This window comes from Fusarium phalaenopsidis (assembly GCF_050370095.1).
Source record: "Fusarium phalaenopsidis strain FUZ10S chromosome Unknown contig_32316, whole genome shotgun sequence".
Classification (NCBI taxonomy): domain Eukaryota; kingdom Fungi; phylum Ascomycota; class Sordariomycetes; order Hypocreales; family Nectriaceae; genus Fusarium; species Fusarium phalaenopsidis.
This window is the reverse complement of record NW_028145399.1, coordinates 2,467,473-2,487,731: the sequence shown is the minus strand read 5'-3', so window position 1 is coordinate 2,487,731 and position 20,259 is coordinate 2,467,473. Positions and strand designations below refer to the sequence as shown.

The 20,259-nt window shown below is 50.6% G+C and overlaps 7 protein-coding genes across 7 annotated transcripts; 4 read left to right on the top strand and 3 right to left on the bottom strand.

Moving 5' to 3' along the window:
- Positions 1-450: 450 nt before the first annotated feature.
- Positions 451-2,052, bottom strand: LRP88_12372 (uncharacterized protein; the record flags this gene model as incomplete). Its single annotated transcript, XM_083248766.1, has 3 exons — positions 451-1,025; positions 1,119-1,621; positions 1,679-2,052. 3 exons carry the CDS (start codon positions 2,050-2,052, stop codon positions 451-453), a joined length of 1,452 nt encoding a protein of 483 aa, XP_083096196.1.
- A 5,126-nt stretch (positions 2,053-7,178) lies between these two features.
- Positions 7,179-7,991, bottom strand: LRP88_12371 (SDR family NAD(P)-dependent oxidoreductase; the record flags this gene model as incomplete). Its single annotated transcript, XM_083248765.1, has 1 exon — positions 7,179-7,991. One exon carries the CDS (start codon positions 7,989-7,991, stop codon positions 7,179-7,181), a length of 813 nt encoding a protein of 270 aa, XP_083096195.1.
- Positions 7,992-8,734: 743 nt separating this feature from the next.
- On the bottom strand, positions 8,735-10,411 carry LRP88_12370 (flavin-containing monooxygenase; the record flags this gene model as incomplete). The annotated part of the gene is made up of 2 exons (XM_083248764.1): positions 8,735-10,189; positions 10,274-10,411. The coding sequence occupies 2 exons, from the start codon at positions 10,409-10,411 to the stop codon at positions 8,735-8,737; spliced, it is 1,593 nt and encodes a 530-aa protein (XP_083096194.1).
- Positions 10,412-12,614: 2,203 nt separating this feature from the next.
- On the top strand, positions 12,615-13,649 carry LRP88_12369 (uncharacterized protein; the record flags this gene model as incomplete). The annotated part of the gene is made up of 1 exon (XM_083248763.1): positions 12,615-13,649. The coding sequence occupies one exon, from the start codon at positions 12,615-12,617 to the stop codon at positions 13,647-13,649; it is 1,035 nt and encodes a 344-aa protein (XP_083096193.1).
- A 350-nt stretch (positions 13,650-13,999) lies between these two features.
- Positions 14,000-14,886, top strand: LRP88_12368 (SDR family NAD(P)-dependent oxidoreductase; the record flags this gene model as incomplete). Its single annotated transcript, XM_083248762.1, has 4 exons — positions 14,000-14,023; positions 14,082-14,462; positions 14,511-14,649; positions 14,699-14,886. The coding sequence occupies 4 exons, from the start codon at positions 14,000-14,002 to the stop codon at positions 14,884-14,886; spliced, it is 732 nt and encodes a 243-aa protein (XP_083096192.1).
- A 2,218-nt stretch (positions 14,887-17,104) lies between these two features.
- On the top strand, positions 17,105-17,751 carry LRP88_12367 (CFEM domain-containing protein; the record flags this gene model as incomplete). Its single annotated transcript, XM_083248761.1, has 2 exons — positions 17,105-17,345; positions 17,393-17,751. 2 exons carry the CDS (start codon positions 17,105-17,107, stop codon positions 17,749-17,751), a joined length of 600 nt encoding a protein of 199 aa, XP_083096191.1.
- A 1,325-nt stretch (positions 17,752-19,076) lies between these two features.
- LRP88_12366 (glycosyl hydrolase catalytic core-domain-containing protein) lies at positions 19,077-20,021 on the top strand (the record flags this gene model as incomplete). The annotated part of the gene is made up of 1 exon (XM_083248760.1): positions 19,077-20,021. The coding sequence occupies one exon, from the start codon at positions 19,077-19,079 to the stop codon at positions 20,019-20,021; it is 945 nt and encodes a 314-aa protein (XP_083096190.1).
- Between the last annotated feature and the right edge of the window lie 238 nt (positions 20,022-20,259).

The following is a 20,259-nucleotide window of genomic DNA, read 5'->3' as shown; positions in this document are numbered from 1 at the left end:
GTGCGACAGAGTGCCAGTAGTGTTTTAGACAGTTCATTAGGGTTATAAAGAGTCCGGGAACTCGGGTATCTCACATGGGTCGTGAGTCCCATCGTACGAGCTACAATATTCAGCAAATTTGCTTCTAGCTGACACAGCCAGTCTCCTTTCATGCACATGACCTGACAATCATGTCTCAGTACCTTGACAGCACTTGAAGAAAGCAAGGGTTGACGCCGTGTGTTAAGTTGTATGTGGTAGTACGTACATGGTTTCATACCTTAGATTGGGTTGAAATAGCTCTGATGCTCATTGATAGCCTCAATGTTTCGAGATCCATTCTGTGTAGTCTCTTGGCTCCGAGGCATCAACCCACCCCTCTACCAACTTCCGGTTAGCCAGTTGCTACCTCAGTTGGTTCCACTGATCTTGCCATCAACTGCCATCTTTCTTTCCCCTCCTCCCACTACGCTACGCCGATTCCTCCAAGCCATCGGATGCCTGCTTCTGGTAATAGCCGACAAGGGCTAGCAAGGCGTTGCCCCCAACCGTCATCACAATCTTCTTGAAGTAGACAAAAGTCAACGAGTCGTCGGGTGAGTCCTTCATCCCACGGATGCCTTCACCCAACTGAATCCAATCTCTGATGTCGTCATCAGTCATGTTGAAGTCCTCCTTGAGCTCGACTATGAGCTCGACCGCATTCTCTGGAGAGGCAGATCCCGAGACATCGACGGCATCCCATTTCTCGTTGATTTCCTTCTCCAGCTTCTCGATCGCCTCTTGTCGGTGCCTTTCGACTCGCTGGATCATCGAATTCATGACGGACGCCTCCAAAATAGGGAGCTTGCTTGCGGCTTCGACCATGGCGCGTGACGCCTGCTGAACCTCGTTCTTCCATCGCTGACTATCAGAATTCTCAGTCTCCCGGTAGGCGAAAAGTCGATTTATCTGCTCTTTGATTGCAAGGGTATCATGAATACAGCTATCCGGAAGTTCCTTCAGAAGTTGTTCGATTCGACGGAGAGCAGTCACCGTCGGATCGTCTGACTGGATCAAGCTTTCGACCTCGGTCTTGATCTGAACCGATGACTAGAAATCCACTTCAATCAGCTTTCGACCTTCCTTGTTGAACTCACCAAACCAAGCCCACAGTTTGTCCCGGTACATCTCTGGGATCAGAGGAGCTGTTTGCGCCGTGACCTGCTGCTCGACCTTGTCTTTGAAGTTGGCACCATCAACGCGACGGTCTCCCAGTTTGTCAAGCCATTCCCGATTGATGGAGACCCAATCTTCACTGGTGAGATCCTTGCGAACAGAGATAAAGCTTGTCGAAGAGGGGTAGGGGGCCAATGCGATGAGGTCGGGTGTGTTGATGAGGCCTGGTCCCGGGAGAACTGACGCGGGTACGGCAACATCGGCAGGATTGAAAGGTTCGTCGTCAGGTCGTCGTCCGATGAGCATGACCTGGTATTCTTTCATTGATTCCCACTTGTCGATGGAGCGTCCGAGGTAGCGAAACGTATTGTGGCGTGCCAGAAGCTTGGCATTGTCTCCCCGCATCTCAGAATAGCTCTTCATGATGTAGAGCATGATGAAGGGAGGAATGGTGAACTGTGCAGCTGGCACAAATATGTAGTTTCTCCAAGTCTTGCACATTGCACTCGCCGTCTTGAGAAGCTCGAACGTCTTTCTCTACCCAGTCCACCGTGCGAAGGACGCTTCGAGGAAGTGCGTGTTCTTCATCCGTTCGATAATCTTGTTGATCAGCTCGATGTGATTCTCCTGATCTCTCCCAATGAGTTGAAATGCGATTGTGACAAGCGCCTTACACGTCTTGTTGGGAAACTCGTCCTTGGTCTTCAGAACACTCGCCACCTCGAGCGCAACACTGGCAGTGTCAACCTCATCTTCGCGTCTAACGACCGCGTTGTCGCTCGAGATGCCGATTTCTTTTGCTATGAGACTTCGGGCGAGCTCTTGGCGGTTTGCGTTGTTGGTGGTGTCGTTGGTCGTCTTGGCAACCTTGCGCGAACCCTCCGAACTCTCCGTTGAGGCTCTCTTGGGTGGCATGATGAACCTGCGATGCAAGATTGTTAGAAGTAAAATATGCGGAAATGACTTTTGCTGATACCTTGCGGGTGAGGATGGAGTGGTTGATTGGTGCGTTGCAGCTGCAAGAAGAGGAGGTGCAACTCGTGTGGATGAAAGAGAGGCGAGGGAGTGCAGGCTGAAAGAGGAGATTATTTGGTGTGTGTGAATAAATAGACGGTGGGTCACGGCTTGCAAACGATGTCAGAATGGAGGAATCCATCAGAGCTGTGAATTACAGATCTGGGGACCACTCTTGGTGGAGATTGAAAGAGTTTTAGCTGCTGCCATACCGCATGCAGCCCTTGTCCCTGCCATCAAACTCTGTGTGTTGAATCTAAGCCGCTTTGTGGTCGTGTTATCTTGAGCTTTCCTTCACCAAGTACTGTTGATAAACAAGCAAACGACGTTCATTGCTACTAAGCGGCCGTCTTTACTCTTCTGATCATATCACGATGACAGAAGCAGTATCAGGGTATATAGGGTATAAATAAACATAAAATGTTGCGCGCTTAGCTTTTATGGCATTGCATCCGTTCATGGGGCATGGGCCTTGTCCGCTGCCCTCCCGTTCTCAAGCCTCTCACTTGCCTAGCCGATCACCAAACCAAGTATTAGGGAATCCCGACGCTCTGCTTGAATCTTTCTAACCATTCGGGGTTATCTGCATGCGTTTGGTTCCATGGGTCGTCACTGTGTTTGGTCAGCACAGTCCACCGCATGACACCACCATTACTTACTCCCCATATGCTATCCAGCGTGCTTGATGCCGCAGTTCTTCGTCTGTTGGGATGTGACATTGAGGGTTTCGTGGAGACATGGTGGAAGATACCCAACGACGCAATTCCCTTCCCAAACGCTCGTGAAAATTGGAGTCATTGAGCATGTAAGGACTTGTTTCAGTCCAGAATGGTTGGCTAGCCCTAGATTCGGACATAAAGGCAGAGGCACCACCTTCGTCGTTGCCAACTGTCAAAATGCATTCGTTCGACTCGCGGAGAAGTCCATCGGCAGAGAGCACCAGCGGCTGGCTCGACGACTCTGGTGATTCCGCAGGTGGAAGATGCATACGTTGCCTAAAGCCCTGTAACCAGTGACTGGATTCAAGAATTATCTTGACCAACCAATTGGCCACTAGATCATATGACTGCTTCGAGGCGACAGTCTCTATCGTTTTGACCACTCGACAAGCCTCATGTTGCAGCTCATAATTCTCAATGGTCATTTGGCCCAACAATTGTTTGGTTTCAACAAACTTGCGTAATTCAGCCTCAAGGGGACATTCCTCGAAGAGGTTCTTCTTTCCCTTGATTTCCAGAGATGAAAGCTTATTCTCTCGTCGTGATCTGATCGGTCCAAATAGAGCTTGCTGAGATAGGCTGGGGTTTGAAGTGATGATGTCTCGTAGCCAAGATGAGGGTGGGTTCGCTTCAGGTTCTTCCATGGACGACAAGACCTCGGATGCAAAAACGATTCGACAAGCTTCGAGCTGTACATCATCATTTCTGGGCAGTACTCCAGCCTCTTCGTAATGATTCTCCATAAAGTGCACCAACTCTAAGCTTAAGAGCTCATATGCAGTCCGAGGAGAGTTCGCCGCCGTGCCACTACCCCTAAAAGGGAAGGGAGAGCTCCTTTCCGTACTAATAAGATCTGCCAATTGGTTAATAACACGCGGACTGGCCTTCCGAGTCACTCACAAGGCGGGATCGCATTTTCGACCATCTCGAGAATTGAAGCATCGAAGCCCCAGTCCCCTTTCCAACTTGCCATAGTATGCCCCATCTTGAAGTGATCTGCTAAATGGTTTACACGGTCTTGCCAAGTGTCGATCGAGCTGTCACATAGCCCACACCGAGATCGTATATGAGATATCGACACTTTCCAGGGATTCATAGACCACACAATAAAGCCAGCGCCATGAACTAGCCTGAGATGCTGCTTCAAATGGTCCTTTCGGTTAAAGGCACGTTCTTGGCAAGCCGAGGGGTTATGACGCTTGATATGGTCATCATCTGGATCATCTTGGCTGCAAAATACACAGCAAAGCTTGCCACTCTCAGGATGGATGGCCCTCGGTTCTTCCGGGGAGCATATCCACCTCTCAAGTCCCAGATGGACAGAATTTTCATGGCGTTGCCAGTCGTGCTTCTTATGGAATCTTTCAGTGCAAAAGGTGCACTCAAATGGCGTTGGCTTGGGCGGTCCCCTCTTCCTTGGCACTCTTTTTCTCCGTCGTAGGCGGCTTCTACTCAGCCTCTCGTGTGTTTCAGAGTTGACAGAGTGGGCTGATGAACTTGAACCACCACTTGATGTACCTGCACTACTCATGGAAGATGGATAGAGTACGGGAATGTATGCACTATGCCGTTGTTTGGGTCGCTTGTCGTCGGATATATCTGCACGCCGGTTAGGCAGCCGAAGGAATCTGCAACAAAAATCTCACCTGAAGGGCTTGTTGATATAGCACGCACAATGGCCGAAATAGGAGCTGGCTCTTCTTCGGGGGGTGAGTCTACCCATCTCTGCATTGGATTCAATCCGTTTTGGGCGTCTGAACGAGGTATGGGAGTTCCCACTCTTGGAATGTTGATTGGTTGGGTTTGAGCATGATCAAACTCTGGTGGTGTATATTGGGCTGTGGCTGACCCCTTGTGTCGCCGGCGTGCGTTGGCCAGCCAGTTGGTGAGTTGGGTTTTGTTCAAACCTGTCAAATGCTGAAGTGCCTCCTTCGTCTGATCATCTGGATATGGATCATGACTATGAGCATCAAACCATTGTTTCAAAATCTTGAGTGCTTCACGAGAGAACCGCGTGCCAACCTTTGGCCCGAGGAACGGGATAGTCCTCCTGCCTGAAGCTAAGGCATCGCTAGCTGGAGACTGGGATCCATTACTTGATGCCGCTTTCCTTCTAGTTTTAGCCAGATCAAGGTCTTGAGAGGTTGCCAGTTGCGGATCCTGGATGTCTGCACCGGACAAGTTGCTGTTGTCGAGTTCGCTACTGGAAATCTACGTAAGCTCTTCAGTACACATCACAGGACAGACGTGACAAACCTGGGGAAGTTATCCGCACTAATAAAAGCATTCAAATTATTGATATCACCAAGAGGACCAAGTTGATTTGTGAATAGCTCCAGGGACGAGATATCAGTCGTCATGTCACTGGTGCTGCCGTGTCCTGGAGAGTTTGGTCCCAAAACTCGGTCATAAGGGTCTTGAGCGTGCACTCTTGAATGGGTCAAGGCACTCTCGGTCCGGAATTTACCGCTCTTAGTGCTTTCAGCCATTGCAGCAGCTTTCACGGCAATGCCATGGAGGTTGCACGTTGCGCCTGTTTCGATTTTGATGTTGCCAAGGGGTGGGTGGTTAGTTTAACTGAGTCAGAGGTGACGACGATTTATCTCACGTAATTCGGGGATTAATCCCGGACCGGTCAACTCTAAATCCTCAACCCACCAGAATGGCACCAGTTTCTCCTGACCAGCAATCCTAGACATTCGACATGGCAAGGCGATTCCGTGACCATCTTGAGGCAATACCTTAATGGTGAGATCCCGAAGGTGAACTGTGTAGAGTCGCTACGGTGTTTGGCATAGGCGCTGTATCCTGGTTCTCTGCCTCTGTAGCACAAACCCACTGCCAGCCACGACCGGATGGAATGACTGTATTGCAACCTAACTACTTGGATGGATGCTTGAATGCGGGAACGCCGCATATTCAGAACTACATTTCGCTGGGTCAAGGTGAAAAATGGTGAAAATTCTTCCCTAATGGCATTTTCTCGGGGGACCGTTTTATAAAGAGTACAGGAGGCATGCGACTCTAAATGCTAGGCCTTATCGTCAAACAGGGCGCGATGAATGACTGCCGAACGTGCAATAAGCAGTGAAACGTACTCTGAGTAAACACAGCATGCTTCCGTCAGCTAATAATCCATCCCAAGCTTGTTGTAGGGAAGATTCAGCCCTGCTGCTGGCTAAATGGCCTTGGCTTTGACTTTGGAGGCTAAGCGCCGGACTCGAGGGGAACCGTTCCAGGTGTATGCTTCCCCCAAAGGCCACGATCTCACTTCTGATGTGGGTGAAAGAATAACGAGACACCTCGTTGCACGGATATCCTGTGTGAGAGCCGGCCCTGTTTTCTTTCACCCCTGCTCAAGCGGCGGGTGGGTCAGTTGCGCCCTATTGTCAAAGTTGACCTGTCGACATGTTCAGGGCACCCTGTTGACATCTTTTTGACCGTGATTACTGGTCACACTTTGGTTGGTATTTTCTCGCTGGGACCCAGAGTTCTCGACACTTGATCCGCGACAGGCCCTCGAAGAATGAGATAAGACTGTGGAAGAGTTGTCAAGAGTCAGACACAAGTTAAGAACCAACCAAGCGGCTAATTTTTCCTATATAGAAGTTGCCCTTAAGCGGTTGACTCCCGATAAAGCAGCCAATGCCACCTCAGTCTCGTAGCCTAGTACTGGTGACCTATGGGGAAGGGCAAGGAGGTCTCGGCCGCTCGGCTTGGCTTCGTCGACGGCGATGACTTGCAGGTTGTGTGCCCTTAACACCAGAACCTTCCTCTTTCTTATTAATAGACCGAGCTATGAATATTATTGCCACACTCCGTCTACGCCCCAAAACTGTCGCCTGGACGCGTGTATTTAACCAGATAGCTACACAGTCGAGGCTCGTCACGCAGCGATGCATAGAACCATTTCTACATATGCATTGAAACAACTTTGAATAGATTTCATTTCATTCATTAGATTGAATGTCTGCAATTTGCAATATTCAGCCATTTCACAAATCAAACCTCGTGATCCATGCCTCGCCGATCTCAGGCACAGCAAACACACCGTCCCACTACCCTCACCCGCCATTTCAAGAACAAATATTATAACAATCAATTCAATTTATAATTTCTCTTGTTAGTCTTCTTGTTCTTCCTCCCTTCTAGCTCTCGAAAGCTGGTAGGCCTATACTTTGTTTGGAACCTCAACCTGGCAGCCCATTAGCCTGGTCGGATACATCTAAAGCCAAACGTGCAAAGGAACGTAGCGTGCCAGCAATCTCTTTCGTGTCCATCGGGACAAGTACTAACCCAGAAAGTCCTTTACCTTTGGGTATAACCGCCATCAACTACCAACGCTGATCCGGTAACAAAGGAGCTTCTTCCTCCAGCCAAATAGAGAACACCATCAGCGATCTCTTCGGGAGCCCCCATGCGCTGCATTGGGACTGCAGTCGATATCCGTTCTTCCATCGCCTTCAACACCTCTGGGTTTTTTGTTGTCATCGGTGTCTCCGTATATCCTGGACAGATGGCATTGATTCGTAGGCCTTCCTTGGCGTAATCCTCAGACGCTGACCGAGTGAGGCCAATGATAGCATGTTTGGCAGCAGTGTAAGATGTTGAAAGAGGGATGCCAACAACGCCTTGGATCGACGAAAAGTTGATGATGGATCCCCGCTGAAGGGCTCGGCCATTGATCGATGACCGGATGGGCTCTTGCTTCAACATGATCTTTGCAGCAGCTCTTAGCACAAAGAATGTGCCAGTGAGGTTGATGCTGACGACCCGATTCCAGTCGGCCGTATGGGCAAAAGCAACTCCGCCCTGATGTTTCATGGCGATGCCCGCGGCGTTGACGACATAGTCAATCCTGCCAAACTTCTTTGCGACCTCCTCGACAACTTCGTTGATCCGATCCTCATTTGTAACGTCGGAGGGGTAAATCTCAACAGGACACGTCTTGCCCTTTGACTTGAGTTCTTCTTCAATCTCGGCCTTGACAGCTTCCAAGGCTTCCTGGTTGAGATCGATGAGGCAGAGTCCTGCTGAGCCCTCCCTTGCAAAGGCCTTGGCACATGCTCGTCCAATGCCAGAGGCGCCTCCGGTGATCAATGCGAAGCCGGGAACATCCATTTTGGGTTGTACCGAGAGTGTTGAGTTGATGAGGAGTAATGAGAGATGATGTAGAGGAAGGAGAAAGAGTACCGTTGTTTAGAAATAAAGAGGTGAAGTAGAGTGACCAAGATGCTGAATGATTTCTGACAAGCAACACAGCAATAGGCATATATACTAACCCCGGATTCCACGTTTAGTAGTCAATATCATCCCCCACGTCGGTATCGCGGCCGAGATCCGGGTGATCTGGAGAGGCTTGCCTACTTCGTTAGTGGGCTATCGCCCCCACACACCAGATCTCTGCAATGACTTTCCCCATCAGTCAGGAGGGGTCATACGGAAGCGTGTGGCGTACTCTGTGTAGATTGACGAGATACGCTTAGAATCGGAGATGGAGCGGCAAGACCGTGGGCATGGCGGGATGTCGCTCCGATTCGAGGTCAAGGAGGGGTTATCGTGTATCTCCTCGTCGAGATACGCAAGTCAACGGCAGTTCTTCCACGCAGTCGCCGACTCCAGTGCAACTCAATGGAGTTGCTGAACTGGTGCTCTGATGCGGCATGCCTAGGTAGGCCTATCGGTAACGTAGACATCCGCGTGCCGTCGTTGGCGTGATGCTGTTGTTGATGGTGATGGCCCTTCTCCTTTTCGCCAGAGTATCGATCACAATTGTAGGTAACACGATCAATTCGAACCAAAAGATACTGTCCAAGATATTTGAATCAACGCTACAAGTTTTATCTTCAACTGCAGTACTAAATCTAGGCAAACATAAACCCCTTGTAGCCCAACTTTCTGACCTCGTCACACCGACGACGGAACTCGATTGCACTCCCACTGTACCTCGCCACATTTCTAACCGTCTTGCCTTTGACGTTCTTGTTGACACCAGTCATCCAGCTATCAATCTCGTTCATGAGCGTCTGGCTCTTGCTGCACTCGACAACGTGGTCTGTCCACTGATCAACAGACTCTTGGGTGGGCTCGACGTAATTGTAGTTGTTGTCCTTGCAGTACTGCAGCAATTTGGAGATGACCCCGACAGCAAACTCGATGCTGCGCGTGGCATTGCCAAACGGTTGGTGAGGGCCAAGAACCATGAACATGTTGGGCATGTTGTGAACTGTCATTCCGAGGAATGTGCTCGGCCTGTGATCAACCCAAATGGCCTGGTCACCCTTGGGGCTATCGCTGGTAGCGATAAGAGGGCGGTTGTCCTTTCCATGCCATTCAATAGCACTGAAAGCACCTGTGATGGCATTGAAGCCGGTCGCGCAGATCAAAATGTCCAACTTGTGCTCTTGGCCATCATTTGTCAAGATGCCAGTTGGTGTGACTCGGTCAATGGGCGTTTTTTGCAGATCGACGAGGTGCACGTTGGGCTTGTTGAAGGCCTCAAAGTAGCCACTCTCCATTGGAACACGTCGCGTGCCGAAACCATGGTTCTTGGGGATTAGACTCTCTGCCACAACGGGATCATTGACTCGCTGTCGGATCTTGTCCGCCATGAACTTGGAGTACAAGCCATTGGCGTGACGGTCTGTGTAGGTATCCGAAAAGACACCCAGCCACTTTCCGAAGCCGGGTGCATTGTAGAGCTTCTCCCAGTGAGCAAGGCGCTCCTCGTCCGTCACCTCAGACGACTTTCGAGGATCAGCCTGATGCATAAAGCCAGACGAACTTTCAGCGCAAATCTTGAAAATTGCATCGTACTCTTTCTTGAGCTTGTTCATCTCCTCAAGCGAGATTGGCGAATTGCGTAGTGGAGCGGACCAGTTCGCCGTCCGCTGAAAGACGTTGACGGACGCGACGCTGGGCTGTTTGGAGAGTTCCGTAATAATCTGAATGCCTGTTGCGCCCGTGCCGATGACACCGACGCGCTTGCCAGCAAAGTCACGGCTGATGTCGAGATCTTTTGGCCAGCGCGAGGTATGGAAGAGCTTTCCTTGGAAGTCCTCGATACCTTCAATCGCGGGGAGCGTTGGGGCGGAGAGAAAGCCCATGCAGCTAATGAAGAAAGTCGTCACATATCGGTTGCCGGCTTCATCGGAAAATTTCCATGTCTTGTCTTGGTCGCTCCATGAAGCCTCCTTGATAGTGGTGTTAGATTGAATGTCCTTGTACAGGTTGTGTTTTTCGGCAAAGTGGGCAATGTATTTGTGGGTGTCTGGCTGGGCGGAAAATGCTTCCTTCCAGTGCCACTCATCAAGAAGCTCCTTGTCGAATGAATAGCAGTAAGAGAGCGACTCGGAATCAAACCGGCATCCAGGGTAAGAGTTCCAGTACCAGGTTCCTCCAACATCAGGGGCTGCGTCAATAACCTTGACCCTCCAGTCGGGGAACTGCTTCCGGATGTGATAGAGGGAGCAGAGGCCAGAAAGACCAGCACCGATGATGAGAACATCAAAGGTCTGTGTGGTTTGCGGCAGGGAACCCATGTCTTCAAAGTGAGCGTGATAAGAAGAACGATAAACTTTGATTCACTTGTGAAGATTTGTTGACACAAGGACGGAAGGCATGAATACTAAATACAATGCGCCATCAACAGCCCTTTGCCTCATTACTTGCCATGAATATGCCATTCGACCCTTTGATGGACCTTTCCGAGCTCGGCTTTCCTATCACGACAGTGTCTTGCTGGCTGCGGGGGAGTTTGCCACAAGATATAACTTTCCTCTTTGGCCGAGACCCACAGTGAACGCCAAGGAGGGAAGCCGAGTCATGATCAGCCGACCTCCTTATCGCTCAGCTGGGTTGACCTTCCCAACAGCATGGACAATGAAATGGTAGCGGTATCAGAGTTATCATGTTAATCGACCATTTACAGGGGAATGTAGCATATGGCAGCCTCGATGATACTGTAATGCCAAACATCTCGGCACCCGGAGTGACAGCCAACAAGTTATGGGTGGTGGAAGAGAGGGCGTAATTAGTGCAGAACCTAAACTGGCTGGGATCTCACAGACAAGAGGAAGACAGTGGGCAATCGATATGTTTCGCACCTGGCAGAGCAGTTGATGTCGGAGCTGGAGAACGCAGGCGCGTATCCTTATCGTTCCTTACCAAACGCTTCCCTCACTCTCTGCTTTCACTCCCAACCGAGAACCTTATCCAGGCCGCCTCGTCATCGAACACGCTGCACTCAACGAGCCGCGTCCAGGGGCAGACAAGGATTTCAGAAAGGAAGGTTTTCCCAATCATTGTTAGCCTCCTCAAATTGCGGGGGTGGATCCGTTCCCCGGGTCTAAACCGAGAATGGCTCTTATCTCTTCGCTCTGACGAAAGCCCACCTGATGCACATTCCCACATGAACCCGCCGACTGCGGCATATTCATCATCTTCAACAGCAAGTTTTATCATGGAGTAGATCCCCTTTCGAAAATGGTAACTCGCACGAAAAAGACCATGGGACAAAGCGCCAAACGAGTATGCACGCGGAGGAGCCGATCCTTTGGCGGATGCGTCACGGTTCGTGGGCCCAGCCCCCGTTATCTTCCTCAGCTAATTCATCCGTAGTGTAGAAGTCGTCGCATGAAGTGCGATGAAGGTCGTCCAACTTGCTCAATGTGTAAAGTCTCTGACCTTGCATGTGGAGGTTACACAAAAGACATCTTCTTCGACTTTGAGGATGGTCCCATGACTGGGGTTGGTCGATTTCGCCGCCCCTTGCTTACCGAAAGGGAGCGTGAATGCATGAGCCAGCAGATTCTCGCAGACATTCCTCCAGCATTGGCAACTTGGCATCTTTCTCAGATTGATGATGAATGCGATGGGACATCTCCAACTAGAGATATCCAAATATCGCGCGGTCCGTTTGGGGCTTTCAGAGTCACCGGCGATCCAACGCCACCGGCTTCATCAGATTTGCCATCTCTTCCAGAGGAGGTTTCAACAGTACATCCAGACCAAGATGCGTTCCCTGGCGGGGAGGAGTCCCTTCCCCAAGATGATGATGGTCATGTGGACTTTGTATCACCATCCATAGAACTCGCCACGTTATCCCCGAAATTATCAGGGCGCAGAGGTCGACTATCTGGATATCAGACCCCTTCTGGTTCCAGAGGGGACTGGCTCAAAGTCCTTGACAGGATTCCTATGGTCGACTTGCTGGATATGGCCGAACACCTGGAGATTCCCGAGTGGTGGGACACTATGGGGGTTGAGGCAATAGATCCATGGGCCGGGGTCTCACACACGACCGATAGAAGGCCTACGTCGACGTCTCACCATCAGCCTACCCCAACTCCCTCTTCAAGTGGACTTCAGATGTTGCGAGTGGCACCTAACGACTCTCCAAGCTGTTCCTCTTCCACCCCAAGCTCAGGGCCCGTTTCCCTTAGTCTCGAAAACAACGTTCCTCAAGATGCTGTCTTCTTGCTAAAACACTATGCTACTACTGTTCTCCGAGGGTTGACGCCTTACCGTCATAGCAAGACACCATGGCATGTCCTATTCTTACCTCATGTGAAGAGTTGCTTGGCAGCTCTGACCCTTGGGGAAGATATGGACAACGCAAGTCTATGTGCCTTCTTCGGGACATTAGCCATCAGTGCTTTCAGTCTTGGTGGTATCTATAGCTCGACACGATGGTTGGATCAGGGCAAGGCATACCACCAACGTGCCCGCCTACACGTTCGGTTAATGCTCGAGACCGCATACAACATCCCCAAGACAGCCAAGTACAAGTCCATACTCATGGCTCTCCTCACCATGGTGCAGATCTCCGTTCTTTCCGGGAACCGAGACGATGCAGAATACTACTTGCTGGAAACAGAGCAGTTCATCCGCCTCAGGGGTCTCAACCGAAGAAAGTCTCGAAAGGTCCGGCTGCTCCACCATTGCTACGTCTTTGAGCGACTTTCCCATGAAAGTACCTTTACCGAGAGTAGATCTCACTTGGCTCATCGCAGCAGGGTTCGTGAGACTATCGAATCAAGCGGCGCTGTTGCATACAGCCAGGATAGCCTGTCTTTTCGCCTCAGTGATTGGAGTAACCTCGATGTGGAAATGCTCAGGGTCAAGGGGCAGGAGGAGGGCGAAAACGACTTGCACCTCGAGTGCCCTGGCATCTGGTCTGCCACCCTTTACCCAGAAATCTTTGGCATGCCAGAACTGCATGTCTTTATGATATCACTCATCATTCGTCTTGGGCGAGAGAAGAACGGCGGTGACGAGCAGAAGGCGATACCTGGGGTTGCTTTAAAACAATTCCTAGGCCGTGCAAATGCAGTCGAGCGATGGGTCAATCAGCTGCATTTGCTTCAGAGATCCATGTGGATTGTAGAGGCACCTGCTGACCCAGAGAACGAACAGTCCGTCACTCTCCTCAATATTTTGTCCGACACGATGCAGCATGCGCTCGCCGTGTATTTTTACCGCACAGTCTATGACCTAGACACCAGCATGCTCCAAAAACATGTGGTCGGCGTGCGTGACTGTCTTCTACGGTTTGATGCCTCGGATGCCGGTATGGGATATGGCTCTCTCAGGTTGATCTGGCCTGCTTTCATTGCGGCGCGTGAAGCAGATGATTCTGAAATTCAAAGCTCATTCTCTCAATGGTTTGAGGATTCTGCGCGGCGAAGTGGTCTGCGTATCTTTACAGACACGAAGGAGCGGATCGAGAAGGTCTGGGAGGAGAGAGGTTTCGCGAATAGCAACATTGTACTCGGGTAGATGATGTCTAGATACCGCGGACATAGAATAAGGTATTTTCATGCGTTACTTTCCTCTTTGTGATGTGGCCAAATCGTTCTACCTTCCGCAGGTGATCGTGCAAGTTTTCAACTCGTTACACAACCGCAACGCCTCATTTCCACTTGGAGATACTTGCCTGTTCCAGAAGAGGATATTGGAAATAACGCGGGGAAGTCATTCTGTGGCAGTCTCGCTGACGACATGTCTGTGACGATGCATCCACGTGAAAGGTAGAAATGAGGCTCAACAGACTTTCTTTCGGATCACCGTCGCCAAACTGCTTCGATCTCATTTTCCTGTCACAAGCTTGACCAAATCCCACGCATACAATGGCTTCTTTGCAGGGCAAAGTGGTGAGTCCCCTGAACCAGAGGCAATTGCTCTTCTAGGGCCGTGTTAACCTTGCTCTAGATTGGCATCACAGGCGCCGCCTCTGGCATGGGATTGGCTACTGCCCAGCTGCTGGCATCTCGTGGTGCTATGATCTCCCTTGCCGACATCAATGAGGATGCTGTCAAATCGGCCAAAGCTACATTGGAAGGCAGTGACCAGCACATATATCATGTCGTCGATGTCAGCAAGAGTGCATCCGTAAACACATGGATCGAAAAGACTGTCGAAAATTTCGGAAAGCTTGACGGTGCTGTTAACATGGCCGGCATCATCGCCCACGCAACTCCCGTTGCCGAGCACAGTGATGAGGATTGGGACCGAACCTTTGCGGTCAACACGCGAGGCGCTTTCAACTGCATCAGAGCTGAGCTCAAGGCCATGACTGCCGGTGCTAGCATTGTGAGCCTCAACACATTCAACTCAGAACCAAACTGATATGCTTTCTAGGTCACAGCTGCGAGCGTCTTTGGGCAGTTTGGTGCGCCAGGAAACGCTGCTTACTGTGCCAGCAAAGCAGCGGTAATTGGACTCTCGAGAACGGCAGCCAAAGAGAATCAGCACATCAGAGTCAACTGCGTTTCTCCAGGTAAGTCTGCAGGATCCTTCAACTGCACAGTGACTAACCAACGTGCCAGGTTCTGTCAACACTCCCATGTCCAGGGGCGAGAATCCAGAAGATGTGAAACGTGGACTTCAAGTCACTGCCCAGAAGAGGAGGGCGGAACCGATCGAGATTGCACATGTCATCGCCTTCTTGCTCAGTGATGAGGCATCTTTCGTCACAGGGGCCGTGTATAATGCCGACGGAGGATGGGTATGCTAAGGGTAGACGTAATAGCGTATTTCTCGAAGATGTTTGCCTGCCTTTCGTCGTTACAGGTTTGGCTCGTCGTAATTGCGGATTCGAGATCAACAGTCCGTCCGTAAGTGATCCGCATATGATGCAACAAGATGAGGATTTTCCGAAAAGTCCGTCCTCGCGGAATGAGCAACATTTATCACCTGATATCAAGTTTGTCACATCAAACCTAGACCATCGAATAAGCGTGTCCCTTGATGGGCACGGACTTTACCAACAAGCTTAAAGGAGCTGTGCTTTACGAGAATCCCCAAAGGCCAAGTCAGGCCATGCGCCAGACGAATGGTCGCTTCTAGAAGTGGCTGGGGTGGCCGCCTGGAAACAACTGGAGCTAGAGGATCATCCGTGCACCGGAGCTCCTACCGAAGCGCCTATCGGACGGGACAGGGCTGTCCTGCGATGATCCGACACCGCCTGCAAGGATGGGGGTCCCGCTGCAGGTTTAACCAATGTTGGGTAGGCATTTGGAATGGGTATCCATAGGGTTGGGATGGGTCAAGATGCCCCTCACGACAGTTCTTCTGGGCGTCTGGCAGTCATGAAGTTTTGGTAAGAACCAGCTGCCGGTAGATGAACCATGAGATCCTAAGTTCTATGAGGATTGCAGATTATCTTGAACATCTATGTTTCCTGTCAGAGGACTTTGATCCTTACTTTCAAGACGAAGTTTGGGCATTCAGCTTCAACGTACTCTCCACACTTGCTCTGCAAGTGTGTCGCTTACCCTGAACCTCCGCGAAAATTATCACCGGGGGTTCCCCGTCCAGGGCTGTTAGCGAGAAAATGGACCTCACATCGCTCTCTTGTCGGCCTTTACACATTGATCACTTTACACGAGCCCTCCTTGGTCTGTTTTTCCAAGGATGCCTCGGCATTTCCTCCTTTCAAGCCGGTGCATGCTACCATTCTCACAGCAGCCACTCCCCGCGATCAGTCTCGGCATCAAAGTCGTTACAAAAGTAGTAGAATAAGGTCATGGGGTATTCTTGATAGAGTACATTCCTTTTAAGTAAAAATGAAACCTACCAAGATCTCTTGCTTATTTCCCGGGTGCAACAACAGCCCGCATCTACAGTAGCATCGTGACTGTCTCCCTCAGGCAGCTCAGTGTACACCAAAAAGGGATGATCTGATTATCGAGAATCGCAGTCGGAACAATGGGAATGCACAAAGATGCGGGCCTCCACAGAAGAGGAAATTCCTGACCCGAGTGACAGCCCAGCCAATACTGCACGGACATGCCGTGGGGTGGTCCGTCTCCAGGCTGATCATCTCAAAAGTCGCTTTCCGAGAGTCTTCCGCGATTCTTCGAGGTCAAAACGTGGGGGTTTAGCTACTAAGCATGACTCCAGGGATACGGATCGACTAAAAGAGAAGTCGATCACGTCTCGGTTAGGTCTCAGATTCAAGGTCCAGTTTTCGGACAGGACATGGAGGTTTGCAAAACGATGCTTGGCGCGGATAGCCCGGCAAAAGTTAACTTCTTTGTGGAAGCTCCCACTCGTCTGTGAACAAACGGCTCTCGTCGCGCCATGGTTTTTCGTATGTGGGATCGATGGTATGACAGCTTCCCATAAGGACAAGGTGCGGCTGAGAAAGGTTGGGGTAATGCAAATTCACTAGTGGAGACCCCGTTCAGCTGCTTGATCCGTGGGGTGATGATGGACCCTTGAGGTGCACGTTCACGTTAGCATCATCCCACTGAGAGCTTTTCCAGAATCTGTATGGGACAAGGTTAAGCTCGCATCAGCTATGATTGAGTTGGGTGTGCTAGTGAGGGTTGGGTGGGACGAGCTAGTTAGCTGATCTTATCTGATCATAATTATCTGATCATTAGATCAAACGCTGGCAGCGCACTGGTCACATCGTCAGACGAACTGCTGTGGCTTGAACACTGGGCCCTGGTTTCTTGGCCCGAAACGGCAATTCGCCAATATGTGGCGTTTCAACATGGTCGAGACAGCAAGATTGTGCTCAAAGGTGTGGTGTTGGGTAGACAAAGTAGGAAGTTCAAATCTATATAAACCAGTCGACTACTACCTCCGTTTCTGTTCTTCACCTCGATCACAGAGTCCATCAATCAACACACCTCCAGCCTCTTCAGCCTTCAAAGCTTTCAGCTTCCAGCCTCAGCTTCAGCTTCCGCTTTCAGCTCCAACTTTCAACCCCACCAACCATCAACATGAAGACCGTCGCCGTTGCCGTCGCTGCCCTGGCCCTCCAGGTTGTCGCCCACGAGTCTCTCGACAAGGCCGACTACTTCCCCGAGTGCTCTCTCGACTGTCTCACTGAGGCCATTGAGAAGAGTGTCGACTGCAAGGAGACCGACTCCATCTGCCTCTGCGACCACGAGAACTACGAGGCCATCTACGAGTACACCATGGACTGTGTCATTGACGCCTGCGGTGAAGACGTCGCCATCGGTAATTTTTACTTGAGCCATTCACTTCTTGATACTAACCAACTCCAGACGAGGTCCTCCCCGCCGCTGAGCCCTACTGCTCTGACGCCACCTCTCTGTACTCCGCCACTGCTACTTCTCCCCTTCCTTCCCACACTCACTCTCACGATGAGGAAGAGGAGGAGGAGGAGGACCACACCCACGAGCACTCCCACGATACAACCGCCGCCGAGTCCGCCGCCGAGACTACTGCCGCTGCTGCCACCACCAAGGAGGCTGCCGAGACCACCGAGGCTCCTTCCACCGCTGCCGAGACTGCCGCCGCCACCACCTCTTCTGTCGAAGCCGTTTCCACTGGCGCCGCCGGCCAGCTCGGCTCCATGGGCGCTGCTGCCATGCTCGCCATGGGTGCCCTTGCCGCCTTCTAAGTGGCTCTCGAGTATTCCATACATGTCTGACCGGGGGAATATGTGGTAGCTGTTGCATAGGATTCATTTCATAGACTGGGTGGTATATAGCAGCTGCTGCATTGGACTTCACTTCAATAGCTTATAGTTAGAAAGAAGTGGGAGGGGCGAGGGACTTTCTTTTGACTATAATCCTTAATACATTATCTTTGGTTGTTAATTTGGCTCTTCTGTGATTTCCCCCGCGCCCTGCATTGAGTGCATGAGTCGCTCTGACAATCCAACATGAATGCCATAATAGTGGCAAAAGATATCTCTCTCAATCTTAATACTTAGCATCAGACTTTTCTTCTTCTTAGCATCTTATTAACTTGCAGACTTGATCGTCTTGATCGTAGAGTTATTGAGCCATGTGGGGTGAAAATAGACTTTGTCTTCGTACTCCTCCGAAGGAAGGCACGCATGCAGGAGCCACGTGCTGCCCGCTTGAATGGGAAATTCCCCAAAACGGCAAGTTTCTATTATAACGACCACCTATCAAGAGTGGAAGTGCATGAACAGTTGAAAGCCGGACTATCTCATTATAGCTCGGGGCGTTATTGCGTTAGTGGGATTGATAGAACACAAGGCCACGGCTACGAGGACGCACAACCCCCAGAATGACTGATACGCATTAAGCCAACGGCTTCGCAGTCTTGCGAACATGAACTAGCTGAATCTACATGACCTCATCCTTATGGGAACGAATTATGAGTCAATCGCTAGGAGACAGCGCGAAGAGGTGCCCGGGTGGACTCCCCTGTCGCAGCCTGCTACCAGCTGGGTAAGGCATAACAGCCCTAACTCTCTTCAGCAAATTCTCCGTGGCTCTTTGAGGCTGGCCGGCTAACAAACCCCTGGGGCTTGGTGCCAGTGTCAAGGCTCCTGTCGAGGGCCCGTCGGGGCTGGGCGATAACCTTGGAGGGATTGGTAACCACTGTCCAATGCCCTGATAAAGAATGACGGTGTTTTCCGTCGCCAAGTTACATCCCTGTCGCCTCGTGATATGCTGATCCTTTATCAACTATACACAGTCAAGTCTGGTTGTTGCGGCGAAGTCGATGACCAAGGAAAGCGCATGACGTCACAGCCCAACAGAAGCAAATCAGACATCGCCACTTCACCTCACAAGGGTTCATGCTCGCTTTAACCAAGGCAACCCCTGACTTTTTGAAACAGAGCATTGGCAGAATGACATGTTTCAACCTTGTTTTCTAGACGGAGATCAGAATTGACAGTACTTGAAATACGGCTGCCGCATCGCGATCCCCTGAGTTGCTCGTCAGATATTATTACCTTGATCCAAAATGCGCCGACTCTCTACTTTCTATTTGTTCCATTTCTTAGGTCTCGCCAATTGTATTGACCTGACCTCTAAACGTGGATTGGCCTTCCATGGCGACAAACACGAGTCCGATAACGAGCTGCTGCTGTCAAATAACTCGGAGATAGCATGGTACTACACCTGGTCCCTCTGGCCATCAGATGAGATTGGCAAATCTCTTCCTTTTGTGCCCTTGATTCACGGCCTCGACGATGCATCAGACTCCGAGCTTAAGTCCCGCCTCAACAAACTTCCAGACTCTTCAACACATCTCCTCAGCTTCAACGAACCTGATGGAGAGACGGATACGGGTGGCAGCTCAATATCAGCCAAGGATGCTGCCCGTTCCTACATGTCCAACATTGCTCCATTAAGAAACTCAACAAATTCTCGACAGTGGAATATAAGCCACCCGAGTGTTACTGGTTCTCCACGAGGCCTTGAATGGCTCAGAGACTTCAACGAATCCTGTTACCACATTGACGACGATGGCTGCCCGACAGATTTTGTGGCGGTACACTGGTATGGCGATGCACCAGGGCTCGAAAACTGGCTTCAGACCTTGCGGGAATTTTACAACGAGACTGCCCCGAAAGCCAAGTTCTGGATTACCGAACTGGCCTTGCCAAAAGAAGACGAGGAAACGACCCTGTCTATGATGAACGAAAGCTTGCGGAAGCTCGACAGTCTCGACTACGTGCAAGCGTATGCTTGGTTTGGAGCATTCCGTTCAGATGAAGCAAACGAGTGGACTGGCGACAGTGTTTCCCTCTTTGATGATGATGGAGGTCTGACAAAGCTCGGTGTGGAGTATCTTGGTGGCAAGAGCAAAGGTTTTGAAGAAGGCATGTCGGGAGGCCTTCGACAAGCGCCCACGAGTAGTCTTGTTCTGGTTGGATTGATGATAGCGGCGTTCCTTATCTGGTGATTCCCTTAGAATTAGATGGTGTTACGGGCTGTGCCTGTATAGATAGATTTACGATATGAAACAATGACGATGCATCTTAAGTGCCTAATTCTTATTCACGTCTATGTGTTTTCGGGCCAAGTCGAGGTTGATGCGCGTTCAAGTGTCAAAGCAGCTTTGAACTTCTAATAGCACGGCTTTTATTGATCTAATGTGTAATCGAAGGCCCAGTTCCTTCCAGAAAGATAAATACATCCCG